At 45.5% G+C, this 26,131-nt stretch overlaps 1 protein-coding gene across 3 annotated transcripts in view; it reads left to right on the forward strand.

The window, feature by feature from the left end:
- Window positions 1–4,810: 4,810 nt before the first annotated feature.
- pot1 (protection of telomeres 1 homolog) overlaps window positions 4,811–26,131 on the forward strand; it is a 68,823-nt gene continuing 47,502 nt past the window's right edge. For 2 of the 3 annotated variants that reach the window (XM_030054641.1, XM_030054642.1), the window contains exons 1-4: window positions 4,811–4,901; window positions 22,939–23,070; window positions 23,642–23,714; window positions 25,557–25,642. In XM_030054641.1, coding sequence (XP_029910501.1) covers window positions 4,833–4,901; window positions 22,939–23,070; window positions 23,642–23,714; window positions 25,557–25,642 — 360 coding nt within the window. In that variant the 5' untranslated portion in view covers window positions 4,811–4,832. The remainder of the gene's footprint in view (window positions 4,902–22,938; window positions 23,071–23,641; window positions 23,715–25,556; window positions 25,643–26,131) is intronic. The other variant, XM_030054643.1, reaches the window with a different exon arrangement.

The following is a 26,131-nucleotide window of genomic DNA, read 5'->3' on the forward strand; positions in this document are numbered from 1 at the left end:
TTGTTGTGTTGTTGCAGAGCATCCTTCTGCTCCTCACAGACCTGAAGCTTTTTTGCTTGTTCGCTGATGGTGGCATTCGGTTTTTGGGTCAGCAGGTTCAGCTCCTTCACTTTGTTCAGGAGGGCTTTCTTCTCCTCCTCACAGGCTGCTAGCTTGTTGGTTTGGAAAGCTTTGGTTTCCCGCAGTCCATCCATCTCTTCGTGGAGAGTGTTGTTGTCCTGGCAGAGGGTTTTGTTGTGTTGGTGCAGAGCATCCTTCTGCTCCTCACAGACCTGGAGCTTTGTGGCTTGTTCGCTGATGGTGGCATTCAATTTTTGGGTCAGCAGGTTCAGCTCCTCCACTTTGTTCAGGAGGGCTTTCTTCTCTTTCTCACAGGCTGCTAGCTTGTTGGTTTGGAAAGCCTTGGTTTCCCGCAGTCCATCCATCTCTTCGTGGAGAGTCTTGTTGTCCTGGCAGAGGGCTTTGTTGTGTTGGTGCAGAGCATCCTTCTGTTCCTCACAGACCTGGAGCTTTGCGGCTTGTTCGCTGATGGTGGCGTTTAGTTTTTGGGTCAGCAAGTTCAGCTCCTCCACTTTGTTCAGGAGGGCTTTCTTCTCCTTCTCACAGGCTGCTACCTTAACAATTTGGAAAGCCTTGGTTTCCCGCAGTCCATCCATCTCTTCGTGAAGAGTCTTGTTGTCCTGGCAGAGGGCTTTGTTGTGTTGGTGCAGAGCATCCCTCTGCTCCTCACAGACATGGAGCTTTGTGGCTTGTTCATGGATTGTGGTGTCCATTTTGTTCAGGAGGGCTTTCTTCTCCTCCTCACAGGCCGCTAGCTTGTCAGCTTGCAATTCATGGATTTTACGCAGTCTGTCATTTTCTTCTGTGAGAGCATTGTTGTTGAGGTTGAGAGTCTGAATTTCTTGTTGGAGAGCGTCCATTCCTTCAAGCTGTTTGGTCCAAGTCCCCGCTGAAGCAGGGACTTGCAGTGCATCGATGTCTTGGCTGACAGCGTCATCGTCTTGAAGGAGCGCATTCTCTCCATCGTAATTGTCCCTCGGCCTCCGGTTCCTCAGTGTCCTGAGTTCATTGAGGGCATTTTTCCACGTATTGAATGTGATTAACAGCTCCCAGCTGTGCATGGTGATGAATTAATGTGTGTGATAGGGCGGAACTTTGTCAAGTTACTGGGTGTCCTGAGGCTGAATTTATACCTGTCCTGCTATGACCTCATCAAGGCTGTAACGACCAAATGTGACATCACAAAGAGAGTGATGTGCAGAGGCGGTTCTAAACCAAGTTTACTGAGGGGGCCTGGCTGGAGCTAGGGGCACATTCAACCCAGGGCAAATAAGACAAAGATTTGAAATTTTATCTGATTTTTTTTTTCTTTCATAAAACTAGTGATTAACCATTGTAACCAAGCTGAATGGTTCAAAATATCACATCTGAGACACAAGGATAAAAAACAGAAACAATGGAGACCTCCTTCTCTTCAGTGCAACCTTAGTACAGACAAACTCCTCACTTAGTACAAACTCCTGCTTCTAAAATCTTTATCAGGCAGAGTCATCAACATCATCATCACATCTTCATTACACCACTGTCTTCTTATCATCTTCATCAATAAATCATCATCATATTTACACTCTAAAAGCTTATTGTTACCTTGTAACAATAAAATATTGTTCATAGTAATCGTTTCTTGCTTCTGACTGCCTCTTGTTGGGTGGTTAATAACTTTTTGAGCTTGCCGTTTTCACCGTAGATCAAAACTGACTGCCGTTTCCAGCGGTGCAGCGCTTTCACATAGCACGCCCACAGCGCAGACCTCGGCCGGCGCAGCCAGTCATTGTGTATGTGATCGCGGGGTGCAAGGGCGCACCGGTCTGCACCGAGCTGTGCGAGGCCGGCACCTTCGCACTGCGCTCAAGTTGAAAAATTTTTAACTTTGGAGAGAATAGTGGAATCAGAAAAAAATCTGGCGGATTTTGGCAGAACGGCAAAACAACAATGGAGGAAAGCGTCATTGTGGCTGTTTCTCTGTGTGCAGAGCTGTGGGACATCAGACTACAGTCCTACCGTGATCTCATTAAAAAAGTCCAAGCATGGAGAGAGTGAGCTAACAATTTGGGAATACCAGGTGTGTTTAAAAACTTGCAGAGATATATGATGTTTTTGCTTTCCACAATAGGCGAAAAAAAAATATTTTTTTTCCTGCAATCAAAGACCATTACTGTTGTAAACTGAAGCAAATGATTTACTACACGGACAGGGAGTGTATGTATTTAGAAATCTAGATGATTGACATCATGAGATATGCAGTACTCTTGCAAAGACAATGCAGTATAGTCATAAATTTATTATAAAATTATGTGTGAAGTCACACACACAACAGATAACAGGTGAAATCAGGTAAATGAGAAAAAAATACAGCGTTCATTCATGTAACATAATTTATTAAGAAGCATTAGATCAGCTAATTCATAAATTAAAGAATGTATTTGCCTATTTACATGGTTCATCCGAAGCTGCTGTATTGTCCACCAGCAACTAGCGCCACATACGTGCACGACGTGCATGAGTGCACCCAGCTCTGCAGGCACGTGCGCGCTGCTCTGTGCCCGTCTGCGCTGTACCCAGGGCAGAGCGCGGCCCAAACCACGTGCTCTGTGAAAGCCGCTTCACAATTTATTAACTTTGTTTGGAGGGGGGGCCACAGCGGAGTCCAGACTCAGTGTTACAGGGGCACTGGCCCCTGTTGGCCCCTCCCCAGAACCGCCACTGTCACAGTGGTGATGATGTCACAGTGGTGATGACATCACAGCCCTGACAGATTTGGAGAGGATTCCACAGTCAGTGCTGTGACATCATCACCACTGTGACATCACAAAGAGAGTGCTGTCACAGTGGTGATGATGTCACAGTGGTGATGACGTCACAGCCCTGACAGACAGAGAGGATTCCACAGTCAGTGGAAGGTTCAGTGCAGCAGCTGAGAGGCTGTTGTTTTTTAAAATTAATTTGTGCAATGAACACTTTCAATATTTATACAAATATTTTTTCTCAAATGAATATCATTTTTCATTACTTGGAGTGAAAATATCATCATATTGAAAGAGGTATGTGAAATAGCTCTATATCTTTACTGTATATCCATATGTGTGTGTGTGTGTGTGTGTGTGTGTGTGTGTGTGTGTGTGTGTGTGTGTGTAAAAAAAGTTTCAATCAACAGCACAAAGTGCTTAACAAAGTGGGAAATTTCAAAACAGCTATAGAACAGCCAGCTGTCCAACACACACACATGCACATACACACACACACACACACACACACACACACACACACACACACACACACACACACACACATATGCAATTGCAAAACATAAGAAATATATAGGGACAATTGCAAGAAGTAAAAAAGCAGCTAAGCCAAACCACCTACCGATGCTTTCATCTGTTCTGTTTAATCATTTCAGTTTGTGGGCTCCATCCTTCCTGGCTGAGAGCGACGGCACCTGGACCTGAAAATGTCTCCATTCACTAACAAGAGAATCCAACCAGGAGACCAGCCAGCACAGTGTGAGACAGGCTGTGAGACAGGCTGTGAGACAGTCTGTGAGACAGGCTGTGAGACAGGCTGTGAGACAGGGTGTGTGAGACAGGGTGTGTGAGACAGGCTGTGAGACAGGATGTGTGAGACAGGGTGTGTGAGACAGGCTGTGAGACAGGCTGTGAGACAGGGTGTGAGACAGGGTGTGTGAGACAGGCTGTGAGACAGGGTGTGAGACAGGGTGTGTGAGACAGGCTGTGAGACAGGGTGTGTGAGACAGGCTGTGAGACAGGGTGTGTGAGACAGGGTGTGTGAGACAGGCTGTGAGACAGGCTGTGAGACAGGGTGTGAGACAGGCTGTGAGACAGGGTGTGTGAGACAGGGTGTGTGAGATAGGGCGTGTGTGTGAGACACGCCGTGTGAGACAGTGTGTGTGAGACAGGGCGTGTGAGACAGTGTGTGTGAGACAGTAGTGTGTGTGTGAGACAGTAGTGTGTGTGTGAGACAGCGTATGTGAGACAGCATGTGAGACACGGTGTGTGAGACACGGTGTGTGAAACATAATGTGTGTTCAGCCTCCATTTTTCATACAAATATTTACATTTTGTGTCTCCTCATCAGGGCCATCATTTTAAATTGCAGAGAAAATGTGACATATAACGCTTGATTATGTTTTCTCCTCAGCCCCACACACACACACACTCACACACACACACACACACACACACACACACACACACACACACTGATCCTGTACAAATGACCAGAGCTGCTCGTCAGTCCGTCACGGTGTGTCACTCAGCATCAGCGTCATGTCAGACGGGCTGCTCCTCAGACGGAGACTCCACATGTTGTGTCACTCCACCTCAGTCTGGTTTTTTCTTCCTGCTGCCTGATGACTTATTAATTCTTTCTGACTGGTGAGTGACGTGTGTCACTGGCATCACACAGCAGTGTGTGTGTGTGTGTATGTGTGTGTGTGTGTGTGTGTGTGTGTGTGTGTGTGTGTGTGTGTGTGTGTGTGTGTGTGTGTGTGTGTGTGTGTGCGTGCATGTATGAGCTGAAACAGGGAGTTCCTATTTCTATCTCATGTTTTATATTAAACTTTTCTTGTTTTATTATTTTTAACACCTTATATCATTATATTTATCATTATATTGTTATATATTATATGTATTATATATATATAGTGTAATATTACCATAGTAACATTGTCGTAGTAGTATTATTTCTAGTATTATTTTATCTGAGTGTGTATTACAAGCTGTTTTGGTCGCTCGAGCTGAGCAGTGGCACGCATGCGCAGTGAATCCTCCTGTCAGTTCGAAACCGAGCGAGGGAAAGCCAGCCGCCTGACAGAGACAGCAGTAAGTGTTGTCGCTTCAATTTAAACGCTTTAATGTCGTGTTTCCTATCAGTTTATCGGTGTTAAAAACATTAAGGGAGGTGCTCTTACTAAAGCCATGTGAAATGTGTCGCTAGCTGCCGTCAGCTTGTGCAGTCAGAGGTGAGCAGATGAGGCTAGCTGCTCCGTGTGGAGGCTAAACACGGAGCCCGTTCAGAAATCTGCCTCTTTAATGTTGTCCGGCTCACCGGCTCCAGCACGGCCCGTCCACAACCTGTTTAAAGACATTTTTACATCTTTTATGCTCCACTCTCCACATCGGCACACACCCCAAGACACTGTGGAGCACTCTTTTCAGTTAAATCACAGCTTTATCTGCTGGTTTGCCTGTGACTCACACTGTTGTTTTTCCGCTGACCGTGTTAAGCACTGCCGAACTGAAAAGTTGAAAAATAAATATTATTGAAAATGTATTAGAATTATGTGCTGCTTGGTGTACTGAATGTGTACGTATTTTATCAGAATAACCTAACGACTCGTAAAGTGTGTTAATATCCTGCCCTCTCATGTTAATATGCAGACATGTACAGGGACGTAAAGCAGCAAATTTCGTAATGAACTGTGGCGTTGGTTGATCTTGAAAGGCTCGTTGAACTCGCTAACGGTAACCGCTTACTTTAACGGTACATAACAAGTACATTATTGTATACCGGGAGACACACGGCTGGTCAGACTCACTCAGATGGAGTTAAAGAGCTGAGTCTTGGTGTTAGAAAAGTTGGTAAAGTGTGTTTTGTTCAGCGGCTAACCCGTGTAGCAGACAGGAGCTGAAGCCTTGTTGTGGAGCTTTTTGTGCAAAACATGTCAGATGTTATGTCATTCAGAGAGAGATAAAGAGATTCAGAAGTCTTAACTGCACATCGTTTATTATGCAAAACGTGCTGCTAACATGTCAGTAACATAGTAAATATAGTCTAAATATAGTGACGCCTCCTTGTAGCCCAGCTGTCTGGCGGCACTGATTTCAGTGTGAAACAGCAAGAAAATCACATAATTCTCTGTCAGCATGGTTATGGTACATGATAACAGCAAGACACTGTCATTTCCTCGTGTTTTTTAGTTTTATGAATGCTGAACACAAACTCAGCCTTCACCGTCTGCTCGGTCTGCGCCTGACACCAAATACCACAATGCCTTGCGTTGCTCACTTCCGCTTACGACACGATCCCGTTCGCTATAGTAATACCGATGATGATAATAATAATTATTATCATTACAAGATAAAAAAGTGTATCAGTGAAATTAGGCATCTGCTGAGTCATTTTACTGAACATTATTTTCAAGTCAAAGGAAAGCGCACACAGCTGCGTGGTTGTTTTGAGCGCTATACATCACCACAGTTCAAACAGTCTGCAAATATGATTCTAACAGAGTCCATTTAACATGAAGTACTTTAGGTCAGAGACACTGGTGCTTTACCTCAGTTTTTCCATTTAGTTGGACTTCTTACTTGTAATTTTTAACTGCATTTTACTGCTAATCCTAACAGTCTGTCTGTACCTTTTACTTAAATGTCATTTGGAATGCAGGACATTTGCTGGAGTGTTTTTCAGTTATTTTATTGGAGCTTTTCCGGTTTCAGCCACTTGACTGCTTTCCAGCACTGACCATCTGACCATCTCCAGCGGACGCTGACATTTGAAGGTCAGATCTGACGTAATGCAGGATTCAGTTTGAGTTTTAGAAGAGAATCTTCGCCCTGAGTCTCTGACTTCGGAGGACTACTAGGCTTGGGCGATATCCAGAATTTAATATCATGATATTGTTGCGATATTGGCTGGGCTGATACCAGGTTAGGTGGAGCAGACTGCGCCAGGTGATGGCCTCTGAGGTGTCGCTGTACTCAGTCCTCACCTTCCTGCTGCACAGACGACAGGTGGCTTCATGTAAATCCTCTGGCTCGCCGTTTTCTCCAACGTTAAAGCTGAAATAATGCAAAATTGGTGAGCTAGCATTCTTCTTTGAAACTGAGTCCTCATCAAGCTTCCACCACGACAGTTCCACGTGCATTTTCTTTCAAAATAAAAGTCTGAAGATGCCGTAACAGCTGTTCAATATTTGATATTGTTAAAAATATTGCAGTTCTAATATCGGCCCAAGCCTACATGCCTGTTGACACTTCTAATGCGATGTGGCGTCTGGGGTGGGTATGATTACTCGGGTACTCGTTGTTGACGTCAGTATTCGAATAACGTCTTGCTATTGGAGCACCTGCACAGTGTGTTGGTTTGGGCTGCAACTCATTTGGCGTCACGTGCACCATGCCAGCCATGACCAGGAGGACTGACGTCTGGAAATACTTTGACAAAAAGGACAAGGACAACGTGCAGAGCAACATATGTGGTGTTAAACCTGCATTTCACAGAAACAGCAGCTCCATGCTGAACCACATGGGCTTAGAGCACAAGGAGAAAACAGCTGACAGGCAGCCTCGCATCACATCTTCTGCTAGCCCTATTGGCACCAGCTAACCGCTAGCCCTGTCGGCACCAGCTAACCGCGAGCCCTGTTGGCACCAGCTAACCGCTAGCCCTGTTAGCACATGCCGATGTGATGATGCCAGAGCAGAGAAGATTAGATTTATTGGAGCTTTGTGTTTATGCTTCAGGCTGCTGATTGACAGCTCTGTGTGAAGCGACACAGAACAGAAGTCCATGCCGCTGTGCCGTCTGGCAGCTGGACGTTACAGCAGCGTGACTGAAGGACCTGTTGTGGTTGATCAATAACTGCATTTGGAGTCGCACTTGGTTTACAGTGTTGGCCGTTTGTTCACATACGTGGTTAAACAACAGGCCATGTCGGGGAGGTCCGTGTCCGACTGGAAACACTTGTTAAGTACGGACCTCCCGTATTTATTTTTTATGGAAAAATATATAATTCACGAGTAATCGATTACTCGTTCATAATGTAATTTGAATATTCAAATGTTGAAATCACCGAAAATGCCCATCCCTAGTGGCGTCCGAGTGTGTCCTGAGAGATGGGATCTCAAGACGCACTGAGGACACACTGCTGGTTCACACCTGGACGGGGAGCTGCCAGCTGGTGATGGGCCCCAGGCCACAGGGCGGGGCTTAACACAGGGCGGGGCTTAACACCAGGTGGGAACAGCCCTGTGGGGGTGAAGGTGCTTCCAGCTGTGTCAAACTTTTCTCCCAGGGTCAAAGTTGAACTCATGTTCTGTGCTGGTCACGGCCGTCATCAGGCTGCAGAGTTTGGGGATGAGGTGTCGTGTAGAGATTCCTACATGCTGACAGTTTAGATGTGATGAGTGAGGGGGTGAGGCTGTTTTTGGGTTATGAATGAATTAATTGTCGTTACCTGCAGTGACATTGGTATGTGTGAACACAACTTCATGCTGATATTTAAAGGAAAAGTCCAGCATTTTTGGACAAAATCCCCTTTTCCCGACTTCGCCAGACTGAGACCAGATGTTGGACACCATTTCCACCTCTGGACGTCCAGTTGGTCAGTTCCTGCGTAGCATTTCCTGTTAGCTTAGCATAAAGACCTAAAGTCTATGGGAGTCCATCAAGGTGAACAACATGAGGTTAACATGAGGGATCTTTTACACATCTTTCTTAACTTGAAATGGTCCAGTCACTGTTTATAGACACTGTCACTCACACGTGCCAGTTTGGAACAACTAATACAATTTAAATTTGACTTTTATTTTCACTTTCATTGTCGTAGCTCTGAGTGAGTTAGTCTCTGTTGTGTTGTGAGAGAAAACGTGAGCAGTGTTTTACTTCCTGCCAGCTGTGCTGATGTTGTGATGCCGCTCTGCACATGTATGGAGGACTAAAAGGGACAGAATGAAATAAATAAATACATCTTTAAATAAATACTTAAAAGTGTCATTAATTAATTAAAATGGGAATTAAATAAATAAATGTGTCATTAAATAAATAAATATGTCATTAAATAAATAAATGTGTCATTAAATGTGTCATTAATTCATTAAAATACCTGTTCATTTAATGTAAAAACATATATATAATTATTTCATTATTTATTTAATTATTTCATGGACCGGTGTTGCAGTGCTTCATGAATTAATTTTATCTGTCAAAGTCACCCATCAAAGTCAGTGGGCGGGACTAACGTGAATCTAGCCCAATCGATTGCTTAGGTCTGAAGCCTGGAAGTCTGCCGGAGCCGGAGGAGTTCTGCTGAGAGCCTCTCCAGTTAAAGTTACTGCTTCTCTGAGTACTTCTGGGCAACTTCTCGACATTTTGTGGCTGCACCTATCTAGCTAACATTTGCTCCTGCAAATCCCCCATTTGCTTGAACCGAGTAAAGGTTGCGCCACCAAGTGTGTCAGAATATCAAATCAAATCAAATCAAATCAAGCTTTATTGTCATTAAGCTACACATACAGCAGTAGTGCACACAAAATGAGATAGAGTTTTTCACTTAGGATCCCCGACTGATGGTAAAGTCAGCAGTTTAAAAGTCTAACAGCTTTCTGGAGGAAGCTGTTGCTCATTCTAGCGGTTTTGCTTTTCACCGTTTGCCTGATGGAAGCAGCTCAAAGTATTTGTGGAGCGGGTGAGAGGGGTCTCTGGCAATGTTCAGTGCTCTACTCCTGCAGGGGTGGGATGTTTCCATGGAGCCATGTCTCCGCAAAAGCAAGCACACAGCAGTCTCTCTCCTGCGGGTGTCTCTTAGCAAGCGGAGCTCGTCCAGCTTGTTGTCGAGGGAGCGAACATTAGAGAGCAAGAGCCACGGTCCTGCTGGTCTGGAGGGGTTAGCCTATAGCCTTTAGCCTGTAGCCTGTAGCCTTTAGCCTGTAGCCTGTAGCCTGTAGCCTGTAGCCTGTAGCCTTTAGCCTGTAGCCTGTAGCCTTTAGCCTGTAGCCTTTAGCCTGTAGCCTGTAGCCTTTAGCCTGTAGCCTTTAGCCTGTAGCCTCTAGCCTGTAGCCTGTAGCCTTTAGCCTGTAGCCTGTAGCCTTTAGCCTGTAGCCTTTAGCCTGTAGCCTCTAGCCTGTAGCCTGTAGCCTAGCGTGGATCCCGGCTCTCTTCCCCCTCCTTTGTTTACGTTTGCACCGCTTGCGCTCCCTCCTCTCCCTGGTGACAGCCGGTGTAGACGCAGGTAAAATCCCGTGCTGGCGTAGTGTGTCCACATCAAAGCAGAGTGCCTCAGTTCTTGCAGCATGCTTTACCTGATGTTTAGTAAAGTCTCTCGGCTGTAGGTTATGCAACCTGAGCGTCTGGGTTAAGCAAAACAGTTAAGAACTTTCACTCTAGAATATGTTTACTTGCTCTGCATCAATCGATTATCTGAAGTCGATCTGTCTTGGCTTGCTGTGCCGGGTAACCAATCAGGTGTTAGGATCCGCCCACTGACTTTGATGGGTGAGTTTGACAGATAAAATTAATTCATGAAGCACTGCAACACCGGTCCATGAAATAATTAAATAAATAATGAAATAATTATATATATGTTTTTACATTAAATGAACTGGTATTTTAATGAATTAATGACACATTTAATGACACATTTATTTATTTAATTCCCATTTTAATTAATTAATGACACTTTTAAGTATTTATTTAAAGATGTATTTATTTATTTCATTCTGTCCCTTTTAGTCCTCCATACACATGAGCCTGTCTGCTTCTTGCTTCTGTGTTCAGTCCTCACATCACCTTCCTCATCAGGCCTCAAGTCCAAACACTGTCCCCGCAGAGAAGTTGTCTTTTTAATTTTTTTTTAAGTTGTCTTTTCCTTTTTTAAATTCAGTGATCGCTGGGATGTTAAAGAGATTGATTTAAAGCTATTTGCTGTTTTCCACCCTTAAACTGGAGCCAAAGCTGGGACCAAATTTTCAAACCCAGTCTGACTCTAAGAGGCTCCAGTCTTCAACAAAAAAGGCCTAATAAAGGCTATAACAAACAGCAGTGTGATTACAGAGCAGAGCAAACTGCTGCTCTTTGGCTCTGATTTAAAAAAAAAAAAAAAAAAAAAAAGGCTCAGCCTAAACTTGATCAGAACTAGGGTTGGGTATCGGTTGGGTTTTATCCGATACCGGTGCCTACTCTGTATTTTTTAAAGGGTTCCGGTGCTTAAACGGTTCTCGAACTGGTACTTAAAAAAATGAAAACGCACACACAAGGGAGTACTTTTTACTACGGATCTTTTGTAGCACAGAGGAGATATGCTGCTCAAACACTTGGTATGTAGTGTTAATGTGTGTTTATGAGTTGTAGAACATAATAAATTATCTTGAAGGAGTAGATGTTTACCAGTAAGCTTGAATCCAATAATTTAACAATATGTTAAATTATTATTTCTTTTAAAAATGTAAATTACTTATCAAACAGACCTAACAATTCAACTACCAATGAATGAGCAGGAGTGGAAAAGGAGCCTGGAAATTTTCTTTGCCTTTTGGACTCGTACGGTGCCGGTGCAGTTCTTTTTTTTTTTTTTTTTTTTTTTTTTTTTTTATTATTATTATTATTATTTGGCTAATTCCGCGATTCCGTGTTCGCGGAAATTATAGGGCCCTAGTTAGCATCCCTGTCACTATTGGCTCTGATCAACAAGTGTGCTGAGCAGCGGCACCTCCACCTGCAGGAGCTTCTCTGAGCTCCATCCTGAACCCAGAGGCTTTAATATGGAGCTGGTCCTTTGCAGCAGAACAGCTTCCACTCTTCTGGGAGGCTTTCTGCCAGATGTTGGAGTGTCTGTGGGAGTTTGTGCCAGATGTTGGAGTGTGTCTGTGGGAGTTTCTGCCAGATGTTGGAGTGTCTGTGGGAGTTTGTGCCAGATGTTGGAGTGTCTGTGGGAGTTTCTGCCAGATGTTGGAGTGTGTCTGTGGGAGTTTCTGCCAGATGTTGGAGTGTCTGTGGGAGTTTGTGCCAGATGTTGGAGTGTGTCTGTGGGAGTTTGTGCCTGATGTTGGAGTGTCTGTGGGAGTTTGTGCCAGATGTTGGAGTGTCTGTGGGAGTTTGTGCCAGATGTTGGAGTGTGTCTGTGGGAGTTTCTGCCAGATGTTGGAGTGTCTGTGGGAGTTTGTGCCAGATGTTGGAGTGTCTGTGGGAGTTTGTGCCAGATGTTGGAGTGTGTCTGTGGGAGTTTGTGCCAGATGTTGGAGTGTCTGTGGGAGTTTCTGCCAGATGTTGGAGTGTGTCTGTGAGAGTTTGTGCCAGATGTTGGAGTGTGTCTGTGGGAGTTTCTGCCAGATGTTGGAGTGTCTGTGGGAGTTTGTGCCAGATGTTGGAGTGTCTGTGGGAGTTTGTGCCAGATGTTGGAGTGTGTCTGTGGGAGTTTCTGCCAGATGTTGGAGTGTCTGTGGGAGTTTGTGCCAGATGTTGGAGTGTGTCTGTGGGAGTTTGTGCCTGATGTTGGAGTGTCTGTGGGAGTTTGTGCCAGATGTTGGAGTGTCTGTGGGAGTTTGTGCCAGATGTTGGAGTGTGTCTGTGGGAGTTTCTGCCAGATGTTGGAGTGTCTGTGGGAGTTTGTGCCAGATGTTGGAGTGTCTGTGGGAGTTTGTGCCAGATGTTGGAGTGTGTCTGTGGGAGTTTGTGCCAGATGTTGGAGTGTCTGTGGGAGTTTCTGCCAGATGTTGGAGTGTGTCTGTGAGAGTTTGTGCCAGATGTTGGAGTGTGTCTGTGGGAGTTTCTGCCAGATGTTGGAGTGTCTGTGGGAGTTTGTGCCAGATGTTGGAGTGTCTGTGGGAGTTTGTGCCAGATGTTGGAGTGTGTCTGTGGGAGTTTCTGCCTGATGTTGGAGTGTCTGTGGGAGTTTGTGCCAGATGTTGGAGTGTCTGTGGGAGTTTGTGCCAGATGTTGGAGTGTGTCTGTGGGAGTTTCTGCCAGATGTTGGAGTGTCTGTGGGAGTTTGTGCCAGATGTTGGAGTGTCTGTGGGAGTTTGTGCCAGATGTTGGAGTGTGTCTGTGGGAGTTTGTGCCAGATGTTGGAGTGTCTGTGGGAGTTTCTGCCAGATGTTGGAGTGTGTCTGTGAGAGTTTGTGCCAGATGTTGGAGTGTGTCTGTGGGAGTTTCTGCCAGATGTTGGAGTGTCTGTGGGAGTTTGTGCCAGATGTTGGAGTGTCTGTGGGAGTTTCTGCCAGATGTTGGAGTGTCTGTGGGAGTTTTGAGCCTTTGTGAGCTCAGACTCTGATGTTGGACCAGAGGTTTTGGATGGGGTTGAGGTCTGTCTGCCTGTCTGTCTGCCTGTCTGTCTGTCTGTCTATCTTTTATGTTTGACATGTCAGGAGATTTAGGCTCCTGAGTGTATTTCCTTGTCTGGAGGCTGCACCTGGTCTGTGTGAGGGCCTGAGCCGGCTGCTGCAGGTCAGTGCTGTGCACACAGACACACAGGCTTAGAGATTATAACCACAGGTCTACAGCCACATCCAGCTGTGAGTCATGTTTCTACTCAGCCCAAATGGACCGTGATTGTTTTGCTAACCTGCCCTCATGGTCTTGCTGTGATGTGCGCTGTGGATGGCTCAGGTGTGTTTGGTAAGCTGCTCAGGCTGCAGTCTGAGCTGAACGAGGAGCAGCAGGATCACATCATGGATCTCACAGAGTGCCGGCTCAGACTCCGGTCATAATGATAGGATGAATTATCTCTGTGTGGAGAGCCTGCTCATGGAATTAATTAGCCACTTGTGTCTGCTGCCTCTGCTCGTCCACTTATCTCCCTGCTGTCCACATCGGCCTCCGGCTCCTGTTTTTCTCTCTGCCGCTGCTTCCAGTGCAGAGATGCAGGAATATTTATCACTCATCCTCCTGCTGCCTGCCGTGTGGAAGCTAAAAGATCAGCTTGCTGCTTTTGAAGAGGAAAGCTCCTGCTGTGGGACGGATCACACGATGCCTGACCCGGACTGTCCCCTCGCCGCTGAGCAGAGCGCCGGGACGACACGGGCTTTCATCTGCTGGGGTGTCACAGCACTGAACTCAAAACTGTAGTTTCCTGCTGCCGCAGAGGCTGCGAGATTACAGCCGACACTGTCCAGCATCCAAAATGATCACCGCCATGTGCCAAGTGCAGGTACATGTTGGGTTTTAGCAGAAAAATCAGTTAGTGCCTGGAACTGATGTCCCATATTCATTTAAGCTACAGAATATCAAATGTATGCCAGATCACCACAGATTCTTGAACTACGACTGAATCCAGTGCTACCTGGGCTAGCAGTTTTAGAGAGAGTCATTTCAATTTGTATAATAATGTGCAAAACACTTAACTGCAGCGGCATGTGTCTAAGCCCATAAACACTGTGAAAGGTGTGTATTTTAAGGCTGCAGTAAAAACATTTTTTTGTACGTTATGGTGAATCCCTTCCACTCATTTCTTTATAGTTGTCAGATTTAATACGACTATATTTGGTCATCCTCTTTGCACAAACATCCTCAGCGTGACATGTTGCTCCGAACGGCACCTGAAGCAGCAAACGAGCCAAAACTAAAGTTCAGCTCTGACATCATGTGACATCGGGACCAATCACAGACGGGGAGGAGTCAGAAGTAGAAAAGTAGTGTGTGAGTGTGTAGAGTGTGTGAAGTCGAGGCACGTTGAATTCCACATTATGGACATTATGGAAATGTGATATCTTGAAATTTATTTATCTGGATAGCGATGTGAAACTTAAAGTGCAGCAACAGTGAAAATTAAGCATTCTTCAAAAAACATCATAATTACACCAAGTGGATGTAAAACATGCAGTATTTTATTGATCAGAACAGACCAATCACTGTCTCAGGCCAACTCTAACCCTGAATTTGATATTGTCCATATCGGCGCCTTTTGAGATATTAATAACTCACATTTTCATATCCAGATAACCATATGATAGCCATACATTGTTCAGCCCTACTCCACATGATTTTGTTGACATTGGACTGAAATCTGAATATTGAAATTGTTCCTGACAGCCTGAGTGTCCAGAGGTCATTTCCCCCGTCCCGGCCCAAAGCCGCAGGTCGGCGCTGCACTTCCTGTTTGTGTTGTGGTGAGGTCAGCGCTGGCAGAGCACACAGCTCAGACGTCCCGACAGAAATCCAGAGGCGTGTTTTGGGGTGTTTTGCCGGGCAAGGCCTTACATAAACTGCAGAGAGAGGAGCATCAGCATCCCCTCTCTCTCTCTCTCTGTGATTCTTCATGCTCACTGCAGACACACAGAACACAAAACTCCCCTCCGGCTGTGGATCTGCTGCTCACTCTGGGAATAAAGTCTATTCAGGGCCTATTTCTGGGACATGGCTTTCTGTTTTCTTTTCTTTTTTTGTTTGTTTAGCCTCGATCTCTTTCTCTCTCTCTCTCCGCTTTCCACAGAAAGAGAAAGAAACAAAGATTATGCAAATATGGGGGCGAGTGAGGTTTCAGGCTCAGGACAGTTTGTGTTTGACACACAGCGGCTGTTTGTCAGCGCGGGCCCTGAAGGCAGCATCTCAGAGCAGCCGTCGTTTTATTTACCCTGCGCCTCGTCTCGCTCCTGATTGGACAATCTTCTGCCACCTCGAAGAGGTTTGGCATCTCTTGAGCTGCCGTCTGTCATGACGTCTGACATGAAGTCTGTTTCCCAAAGCCAGGAGACACAAAAACACAACAGGAGGGTGACATGGAGGCTGATACTTCAGAAAACAGAATTATATTGAAATTTTATTTATATGCACTTAAATAGCATTTTTCTTTACAAAGCACTGACTATACCAAGTTTGTTAAGCCAGAATTAAGGGATGTTTGGTTCCAATAATCAAGATTAGATTAACCAGGTCAGTTACCATGGTAACGTACACTCTGAACAGGGCTCCAGACTGACTTTCTGACTCCTGAATGGATTCAGAGTACAGATGTTGTCGTGCCCGGGCGTTCCCAGTGATCATGGCAGGTGTGCCAGAGAACATGCGTTTTGAAGGAGAATGCCACTTTCTGATTGAACTATTTGCAGATGCAGGTTGCAGGTGAAGCAGCTCTTGCTGCCTGCTGTGTTATTAGTAAAGCCAACATTTATACTTTGCCAGGTGGATAATTGTACTCAGCTGCAAAACTCGTGCTGTAATATCTCCTGTGAATCACACCTTGAGACTGTGGCCGAACCAACAGTTGTCATATCATTATCTAGACGTGAACATGCAAGATATTAATACCTCAGAAGGCAACAGTATGGACGATATCAAATTCAGGGTTGGGGTCAGCCTGAGACACTGACTGGTCTGCTCTGATCAGTAAAATATTTTGTGAAGTCGCTGCATTTTCTATCCAGTTTTTCTGTTATTATGCTTTTTTTTTTTCTTTTTTTTTTTGGAAGAATGCTGAATTTTCACTGTTGTTCAAAATATATGCATTGTGTTGAAGCAGAGGTTACAGCAAATTGTGTGATTTTAATTATTTAAACATTTATTGTAATGCAGCCTGTGACCCTGATTGGCCTGTTCTGAGACTGAATTTGCTATTGCTACACGTAAAATATCAAATTAGTGTGAACCCATATTGTATATCGTATCGCTGTTGAGATATTTGGCCTAAATATCGAAGTGAATCCATATCATGCAGCCCTCGTTGAGACGGGACAGACAGCTCATGGTGCGCTCCATTATTTATGAATTCACTCCTGCATTTATTAGTGTCCCGTTCCAAACACACTCTTAGATTCTAACGACACTTTTATACACTCACCTTTATGTCACATTTTTGGCCTCACTTTGTCACAAGACCAGGTTTAATTTAATTTAATTTATTCCTTTTTTATTTTGAGTGTGTTTTATCATGTCTTCCTTAGATGGTTTGCTCTCCTTGTGTCCTTTGTGGAAAGCACTTTCTAAATTATTTTATGTATGTTATTTTGCTGTATGAATAAAGTTTACTATCCTTTTTGTCTACTCATCCGATCGCTGTGGCCCTGAGCGGCTCACAACCATAAAAGGAATATTTTAGTTTAGTAGAAAATATTTTTCAGCGCGCTTGCACCTCCATAGGAACTCATTAAAGCTATAACCACCTCCATTAAAGCGGTGGAATAGGCCACCTGGGGGGGGGGGGGGGGGGGGGGGGGGGGGGGGGGGGGGGGGGTGCAGTCAGCGCTTAAGTCATTTAATTTTCAAACTCTTGTCCAAAGAAATCTGCTTCTACCAACAAGAGCGTTGCTCCGGTGATTTTTATGCATTTCATGCTGCCTGCTGTTTTTGATATGGGTGATGCCCACAGCTGATAATCTGTGCCGATGTTTGTTATTTTTAATCTGGACATTTTTAAGTGTTCCCCCTGCATTTTCTTGTTGACAGGAAAAGCCTGTAAAAGCTTTTAGAGGGACAGTAAAACTCCACTGAACCAGACGGACAGAACTCTTTTTGGGTTCGCAGCTCTTTAAAGGAACATGTTTTATCCAGTCCCACATCAGCAGGTGATTTCCTCCATTTCCCAGAATGCTTTTCATCCATCTGCCTGAGTGCTTCAGGCAGATGGATGAAGAGACAGAGCAGCAGGAGTTTCTCCAGTCTGACAAAGTAGAATGCCCCTTACTTAAAACACAACATGCCTGCTGCTGCATTGCATTCTGGTCTGTGGAGGCTGCAGCATTGCATTCTGGTCTATGTGCTGCTCCAGTATGGTGGTTGAATGTTGGTGCAAAATGGCGGCTCTAGAAACAAGGTGTGGCTCTTTGGTTGTGAGGGTTTGAACCCGAGGTGTGCTGCTGCTGATGTTGTGTCGGGTCGCTCAGATCTCTGTGGTGTGTTTGGTTTGTATGAAGCTGTGTTTCCTCCACTCGGCTGTGCTGAAGCGGCTCCAGGGTCCCGGTCCTGGACTGATGTGCCTCCTGAATGTGTCCCAGCTGAGCGGCGTGCATTTCCACCGACCTGAGGTCTGGACACACGGCGAGCCAGACTGCAGCCGGATGTGCTCAGGCAGATCCCATCCCATTCCAGTCACATTTACCTCTTGCTTTAACATGCGTTTTTTCTTATCTGGATAAAGTGTCCGGATTCATTTGGCATTTTAATACCAGGGGTACATGGGGTCAAACATTTTAAAGTGGCAGAATGTCGGGTCAGCTGAACCTTCTGATGGGTGAGTTGGTCCATGCAAGCTGTCTGTACAGCTCCTGGTTTGTTTGTTAAGAGGCAGCAGAAACCCTGAGTGAAGTAGATGCAAAGAGCAACAGTCCATCCTTTTCTGTTCAGATCAGAGGAAACAGACTTGAGGAAGTGATTTGCTCCCTGAAGCCCCTCTGACTCCCTGCATTAACACACAGCGCTCTAACAGGATTGTGTTCATGTTTGGCTGCTGCTCTGACGGTGTTTCCTCTGCATCTGTTCTGCAGCAGCGGTGACACGAAGCGATTGTTCGCTGTCAGTCCTCATTTTGATTCTAGTGCGGGTTGTGGAAGCAGAAAAAAAGCTGTGGGCCCGCTCTCGCCAGTGTTTCAGCTGAGTGAATGTAGAGGAAACACTGTGTTAACATGAATTTCATGCCTCCACACTGGGGATCAGAATTCCCTCTTCAAAATGCAGACAGGCAGTCACAGTTGACTGGAGGCAGGACTGAAGGGAAGGACAGGCCCACCTCTCATCCATGAAGAGCCAAATTAAATTTAATTTCACTCCACGGTGTGTGTGGAGCAGCAGACCTGGAGGTGTGGAACAGCAAATACAAACTTTACACTTCAAGTTAAATCCTCTGTGTCACCATGGATGTTAGGTGTGGGACCACCTGCTCAGCTCCTGTCATGATACTTGGGTGCTGTTTCGATGTGTAGTGTGATTCTTAAGAATTGCAATTGGATATTAAGCTTTATTGTGATTTTTGCTTTTTGAATCCCCCTCTAGTTTGTGTCTGTAAAGTCTGATGAGGCTGTGATTCTCCTAGAGGTCACTAGAGGTCATTTTCTCCAGCGACGTCCAGTTGGACAAAAGTCTCTGTCTGCAGTGAAATGGCTGCTATGGGGGCCAACATCATCACACAGGAATCAAATGTGGCTCATTGAATCCACAAGAGTCTCAGCTTTCCAGTCAAAGCCAGTTCACCTGTCGCTAAGTCCCGCCCCCCTTGGTTACTGTTGCTATGCAGTATCAGTGAGATATCACAAAGGAAGTAATAGTAATACGATTTCTGAACTATCAGAGAGAAGTAGGCAGAAAGGAATAGCATGTTCGTTTGAGAGCTACATTCACAATATAATTTGTGGGCGGAGCTTTGTGAATGACAGGAAATTAAAATGGAGGGAACAGCTCACAGCGGATCGGGTTCCCAACGCTTCCCAAAAGCCTCTGAGAGACAGTTAAAGTATGCGTAAAGTTTACCGCACAACCAGAGAGAATGTGTTGAATTACTGACCTTAGATTTACATGGATTGCAAACAGGCGACACATCAGAAAAAAAAAAGACTGTAAGACTGAAACTTTCCCTGGAGCTAGTGCTGAACATTTTAAACCATTTTTCCAGAAACACAGAAAGTGAGTTTACTTTTCATTTGATGAAGTTGGTTGTTGGTTGTGTTGCAGCTGGAAAGGAGAGCTGAGGTCCTGCACTTCAGGCGTCATCATTCATGTGTTTTTTTTTTTTCATTAAGGTGTGTTTTTCCTCTCGTTTCTGTGAGTAACTCTGCATCTGGGAGCCGGCGGTGCACGGCGGCCGTGCTTTTATTATGAAGGTGGTGTCGGCGAGGTGAGGCTTGCCTGTAGGAGGATTTCCCCCGGGAAACTTCCTGTCGGTCTCTGCAGAGTGGCGACGGAGGCACCAAACATCGCAGGGTTACGGGTTCAATTCCCCGAGCGGCTCAAGAGACGAGGAAGAGTCAGGATGTCAATCGTCTTTAAACAGAAGAGAAACCAGAGAGTGCTGAAGCAGGACGCCGGTGTCAGCACAGACAGCTGTGTAGTGAGAGGTTCTTTATTCCTTAGTTGGATCCATATTAGCCTCCAGAAAGTTTTCTCTAATCTTCCTCTGGGCTCCAGGCAAAAAAAAAAAAAAAAAACAGCAATAAAAAGCAAACAATAGTTAAAATCCATTCTGTATCAATCACACAAAATGACAAGAACAAGACACATAAATGTAAAGATCAGTACATGAAGTAAATTAACTCCACTTACGAAACAAAAATAATAAACTGCAATGAAAACAAGAATGAAATTGTGAAATATGCAGCAAAAAGAAAAAACAACAAACGAAAAAAGTCTGAGACAGAAAAACCACAATAACATCTTTAAGAAATTCATCAGATGTGTTGTGAGTCTGTCTGATATTGATGAAGTTCCAACAGGAAGAAGTGTGTTAGGGCCACTTAGGGATATAAATTATGAGAAAACAACCTGTTGAACCAGTTTGTCCTCCTCCTGTGGGATCCAGTCTGAAGGAAATCCTGCTGGTTTGAGTCCAGAACCCCAACCTCCTCCTCAGCATCTGGACTCTGAAGAGACGTTGCTGTGACTTGGGCCGATTCAGAAGAAAACAATCTGCTGATTCTGGGCTCAGATCAGCAGGATCTCCTTGTTCCTGAATCCCATGTCAGAGTAGAATCTGCTGAGGGGATCAGCTGCAGGCCTGAGACACGGCCAGCAGGGGGCAGCACAGGTCGAGGCTCGGCCAGCAGGGGGCAGCACAGGTGGAGCCTCGGCCAGCAGGGGGCAGCACAGGTGGAGCCACCGACAGAGAGGAGAAGAAAAACTCGTTTTCAGATATTTTTTTTTCTTGTAAATTTTAGTTTTTTTCCTCTTAAATTTACAACTGTGATCTCAGAAATTTATCGTTTTTTTTTTCTTGGAATATTCCTGCCCTGCCCCGGCCCTGTGCTTTTTTTTGCCCCGCTTATGACGTCCCTAATATGTCATCGTAAGAATCTCTGTAGACAACAGCTGTACATAGAGAACTTCTACAGAGAACAGTTAGAGAATTTCTTCCGCGAACAGTTGTCATCGTACCGAGGAGATGAAATTGGTTTTATTTTTGTACTTCTTGGGTTTTGTATTTCTCTGGTCTGTTTTTAAATATGCAGCCTGTCATTTTACCAGGTAACTGCCTGGGGTGGAGCAGAAAATCGATAATCCGGTGTATCGGGATTCTTGGTCTTGTGCCGAGTGTCGGTGTTTGAGTTTGGCACTGGGTTTGCACAGCTGCAGGAGTGACTCAGCGCGTCTGAGGCTGTGACTCAGCGCTGCACTGACTTTTCAACAGTTTTAAATTGGCTCTTTGAGGTGGGCGTCCTCGCCGCGCTCGCTCTCTCTCCAGCTGCTCCTGACCTGATAAACGTCCCCGCTCGGTTTTCATTTCTTATTTATTCAGCAGGGATGGAAGGCTGCTTATTTTTCCATGTTGTATTTTTTTATTTTTTTTTATTTTTATTTTGTTGCAGCGCTGCAGAAGGTTAGGCCTCAGGCAGCTGGAGGTTTTATGTTCCAGAAAATGAAGGCTGCGTTCACAGCAAAGCTGAGCTCTATGGGTTTTTAACAGGACGCCTGAGATCACCGGGCTCCGTAATTAAGGAGCACACGTGGAAGACTGGAGGTCGTAAAAGCAGTGTGTGCTGAGAGTTGAGTGAGCATCGAGGTGGGGGCTGGGACGGGACGGGGCGGGGCGGGGCGGGACGGGACGCCCCCCCCCCCCCCCCCCCCCCGTACGGGACGGGCCGGGACGGGACAGGACGGGACGGGACGGGACGGGACTCCAGTCTGTGACAGATCAGGACGGGGCTGTCTCTGGACTTTTGGCGGCCCTATAGGCGAAAACAAAAACCTGAATAAATCTCGATAAAACATGAACCTCAAAGTTCGTGTTTCACACTCTGAACAAATTTGACTTTCTTTCTGTAGTTTTCAGTTTTTCTGGGGGGATTTTTTTAAAGCAATTTTCTTGTAATGTTTTTATAAATTTTGTGGTCTTTTTTAAAAATTGTTACTTGTATTCTACAATGACGTTCATTAATGTGCTCTGTCCCTTTCCAGTAAACACACAAACAAACACATACATAAAGAACTAAATAATGAAAAGTTTTATATATATAAAAAAAAAAAATCAAAGAGGAATTAAATTAATTTTAGAGTGGTGCTGAACTTCTCCCTTAATGTTTTTGGTGGAGAAAAGCTCTTCTACACTGACTGTAGAAACAGCAGAGTGTGAACACACTGTTTTCTGGGTTCAGGACTGAATCGTTTGCTGGCTCGGGATTCAAACCGGCAACCTGTGTGGCAGTCTTGTGTGCTGAGCTGAGGCGGCGGGCCTGTTGTGTGACTGAGCGGCTCCTGAATGAGTCACTCATCCTGCTCGGGCCGGCCGCCGGCTCCTCCCCTCGGCTCTCAGCTAGAGGGACTTCCTTTCATTTTCATGTTCATGTCGGGGGCCTGACTCAGCGCCTGACAGCACGGTCCAGTGAGCAGCTCGTCCCGCTCGCGGGCTGTTCCTCCGCCGGTCGGACACGGTGGCGGTCCGGGACTCTCTGGTCAGATCTGCCTGGAATCATCCTGACAGGCTGTGACAGGAAGCGGCACGCCACCTGCCGCGAACCCGGCCGCCGGCCACCCGGGGAGCCTCCAGCTCGCCGTCGTCCCGGCCCACAGTTTCCATCCAGATAATGAATCGTCTGAGCCGTGGATGTCCCCGTCAGTCCATGTGTGTCCTGTCCAAACGCCCGTCACCAAGGCAGATAAATGCCTGAGAGCCACGGAGATTCATTTCAGTCTGAATCTGAAGGAACCGCACGCCCAAAGTCAGCTGACATTTCCATGTTTCAGTGGGACAGATCAGGCCTGCGAGATGGTCAGAATTTCATACCTAAATATTTATTCCAGATATCCAGGTAGTGATTCGGTATGACTATGGGACTACACTTGCTTTGAATTTTAAGTGTGGCAACAGTGAAAATGCAGCATTCTTCAAAAAAAAAAAACAAAACAAAAAAAAACACAGCATGATGATGGACAAACAGACGTAGAAAATGCAGTTACTTTAAAAAAATACTTTTAAAATCCAACATTTTGCTGCCACCTCTCCTCCGACCAGCAGAGAAAAAAACAGCTGAATGTGATTTGTTTGTGTTGTTGTCGTTTGTGCACTAGGCTGCTGCCGTCATGCCTGTCCATGTGGCTGTGGGCGGGGCCAGCGCGGGCAGCCAGGTACCGGCTCACCTGACGAGGATCCCCATCTCGCTGGTCAGCACCGACACAGACTGCTCAGACAAAACCGTCCAGGTGTGTGTGTCGCACGGGACAGACTCAATGTGATGTCCCTATGCATTTTTATGGTTTTTTTTGCCAGGCGCCATTTTAAATATAAATAAAGAGTTTGCTCTTAATGGCTTGTCCAGTTAAATTAATGTTAAATAAAAAGAAATTTTTTTTTTTCTATATCACTGCAACCATGGCCATCTGTTTTGTATATATTTACTGTATTTTATGCTACCTGTCAGCAGTGGCGACGGGCCAGAAGAGTCCATTACTTTATTAACCAGTTAACAAAAGCATGTCTGATTAAAGTTGTTCATCTAATACATTAATCCAACAGGGACAGTAAAGTTGACGGAGGCTGCAGGTCTCAGACAGACCAGGATGACATCTCACGTTTAATCTTTCCATATTTACATTTATTTACTGCATGAATCACTGCAGCATGTATACAAGTCATGTTTTTCTTTTTTTTGTCTTTGTGTTTGAAGACATTTCCATCACCTGTTGGTAAGCAGTTGTTCAGTTTAGTGTGTGTGTGTGTGTGTGTGTGTGTGTGTGTGTGTGTGTGTGTGTGTGTGTGTGTGTGATTTTGCAGGGGAAGGTGCTTCACAAAGGCCCGCTGGTGTCTTTAGAGGACGACGGGTTTCTGCTGAAGATCATCATTCAAGGTATTTCTGAAGAAAAATATATTGTATAAATTCACATGTTGTAGTTTTACTAGGATCTGTTCAGAGCACAGTGTTTTTATCTCATGTTAGCTTGATTCCAGTAAAGATGGAGTGAGCTGGTCCACATCTGAACAGGGATGACATGTGATCCAAACGGCTCTGACGCTGTCTGAGGAATCAAACCAGCAGCTTTTCAGCTACAAGGCTGCTGAACAGGAAACTTACATTTGTGTTCTGGCAGTACTGGTTAGTGGGTTTCAGAGCTCAGTGTTTTCCCAGCCAGGTGGTGTGCTGGCGGGACAAAGGTGTCTGCAGATTATAAAAAACACTCAAGTCCAGATTCACAAAGTTTGCATGGTGAGGGCAAATGTTAGCTTCAGCCAAGAGTCCAGATTTCATTTCTTATTCACTAAGAAGTCTTCATATCAATTTATGGCACAAACTACTTTTGACAAACAGTGGAGGAGGAGGAGGAAGAGGAGGAGGAGGAGGAGGAGGAGGAGGAGGAGGAGGAGGAGGGAGCGTTTCCTGAAAAGCCAACAGTGCTGCTGCTTTTAGGAAAACTCATGTGGAGGACTTTATTGGGCTGATGGAAAACTGGAGTGAAGAAAGTGTGAAGGCTCTGAAAGTTCATGTTCATATCGTAGTGGAATGAATGGAGGAAAGGGAGGAGGAGTGATGTGGCAGCTCTGAAAGCCCACTGCTCGCTCTGGGAGGAGAGCAGAGGAACGTGAAGTTTACATTCATTCTAACCCTCATGCCTCCTCACTGAAGAAGATGCTCCATGTGCTGCAGTGATTTGGGGCAGCTGGCCTGAACTGAAATGAGAGCGATCCTGGGTTTCGGGGCTTTGCCTACAAATCCATGTTTTATGAGCCAAGTCATGAGATTTACATATGATTAACATGTGCAGGCCAGGGCAGGCACACAGAGGCTTTATTTTTTGACCAGTGCAGCTTTCACATGTTTAGTGAAAGAACATTTTTTCTGACCAAACCCAAATCTGTGCAGCGTGTGACATCACATGCTAAAAGGCACGCTACTAAAATCACCACCTGCTACTGGCTGATCTTTGGGAGCACCAAGGATCAGACGTGACAGTGCCTGGACCCCGAACACCAACCAGCTGTCCTGCAAAGAGAAGATATCCCCAACTGGAAGTTTTCCCAGCTAACAACATGCTAGCTAATGTTTTCCCAGCCAGCTGATGGTGGAATATCTGCAATAATCCCACTTCCAGCTGATGGTGGAATATCTGCAATAATCCCACTTCCAGCTGATGGTGGAATATCTAGGAGGGAAGAAAGTTGAGCAGCTGACTTGTTGCAGCGGTGGCTTCCTGTTCCATCTCTATTCCAGCAGCACCTGGACTCAGTGAGCTCTTTAGAACCAGACGCTCTGTCACTGATGTTGGTGAAGGCAGACTGCATGGCTGCTGCTGGAGGTTACACACCTGTGGGGACGGGGCTGATGGAAACACCTGAAGTCACTGATGAAGAGCTGTGGACCAGTGCTTTTGTCCATGTGGTGTGTGTCCCTGTGTCTGTGGGCAAGACATATTCCCCTCAGGTCAATAAGAGTTCACTCCTTCACTCCTTCACTCGTTCACTCCTCCGTGTGAAGCTGAAGATTATTGAAGTGTTTCTTTAGTCTGGAGTCACTTTGAACAGAAAAATACTGCTGGGAGAAGACCTTGGATTTCTCTCACTATTATTTGTATGATTCCTGCATACAAATGACTTTTGTGTGTGTGTGCATGTGTGTGTGTGTGTGTGTGTGTGTGTGTGTGCACAGATGATGCAGCATGAACATTCAGCTTATATCTCCTTGTTGTCGTTTCAGAGGAGGAGGGCTCTCAGCCGGACTCCATCAGCGTGGTGGTGTTTGGGGGCGTGGCTCAGCGTCTCTCTGAGGCCGTCCGTCTGGAGGTGAGGACGCCCCGCCTTCAGCTCGCCGCTCCTCCCGTCCCGTCCTGTCACTCATGCCTTAATGTCCTGCACAGAGAAATGTGATGTAATGATCCTCAGGTTTTTGCTGGAAAAAAACGGGAAGTTTAGATCATTCAGCCCCAAAAGTGATATGAATCCATAATTTATATCGCCGCAGACAGCTGTTTTGTTTGTGGTGGGGAAAAACAACAAGTCAAAACTGGACAAACTCAAACTGCCAAAAAAATAAATAAATAAATAAAAAACCAGGAGTGAGATGCTGAGGCTCGGCTAATGGTGGAAACATGAAGAAGCAGTCAGCTCTCTCCCAAAATAATAATCTGTCCTAATTCAGCGAGATCCGTCCTGCTGAAGAGCCACTGGCTGCTGAAGACACACACACGATTATTTTGGGAAAGTACTGGCTGTTTCTTCATATTTACACTTTGGAGAGACAACAACGAGTCGGCTCCCCAACTTCCTCTGGAG

Source organism: Myripristis murdjan, chromosome 6 (assembly GCF_902150065.1).
Source record: "Myripristis murdjan chromosome 6, fMyrMur1.1, whole genome shotgun sequence".
Lineage (NCBI taxonomy): Eukaryota > Metazoa > Chordata > Actinopteri > Holocentriformes > Holocentridae > Myripristis > Myripristis murdjan.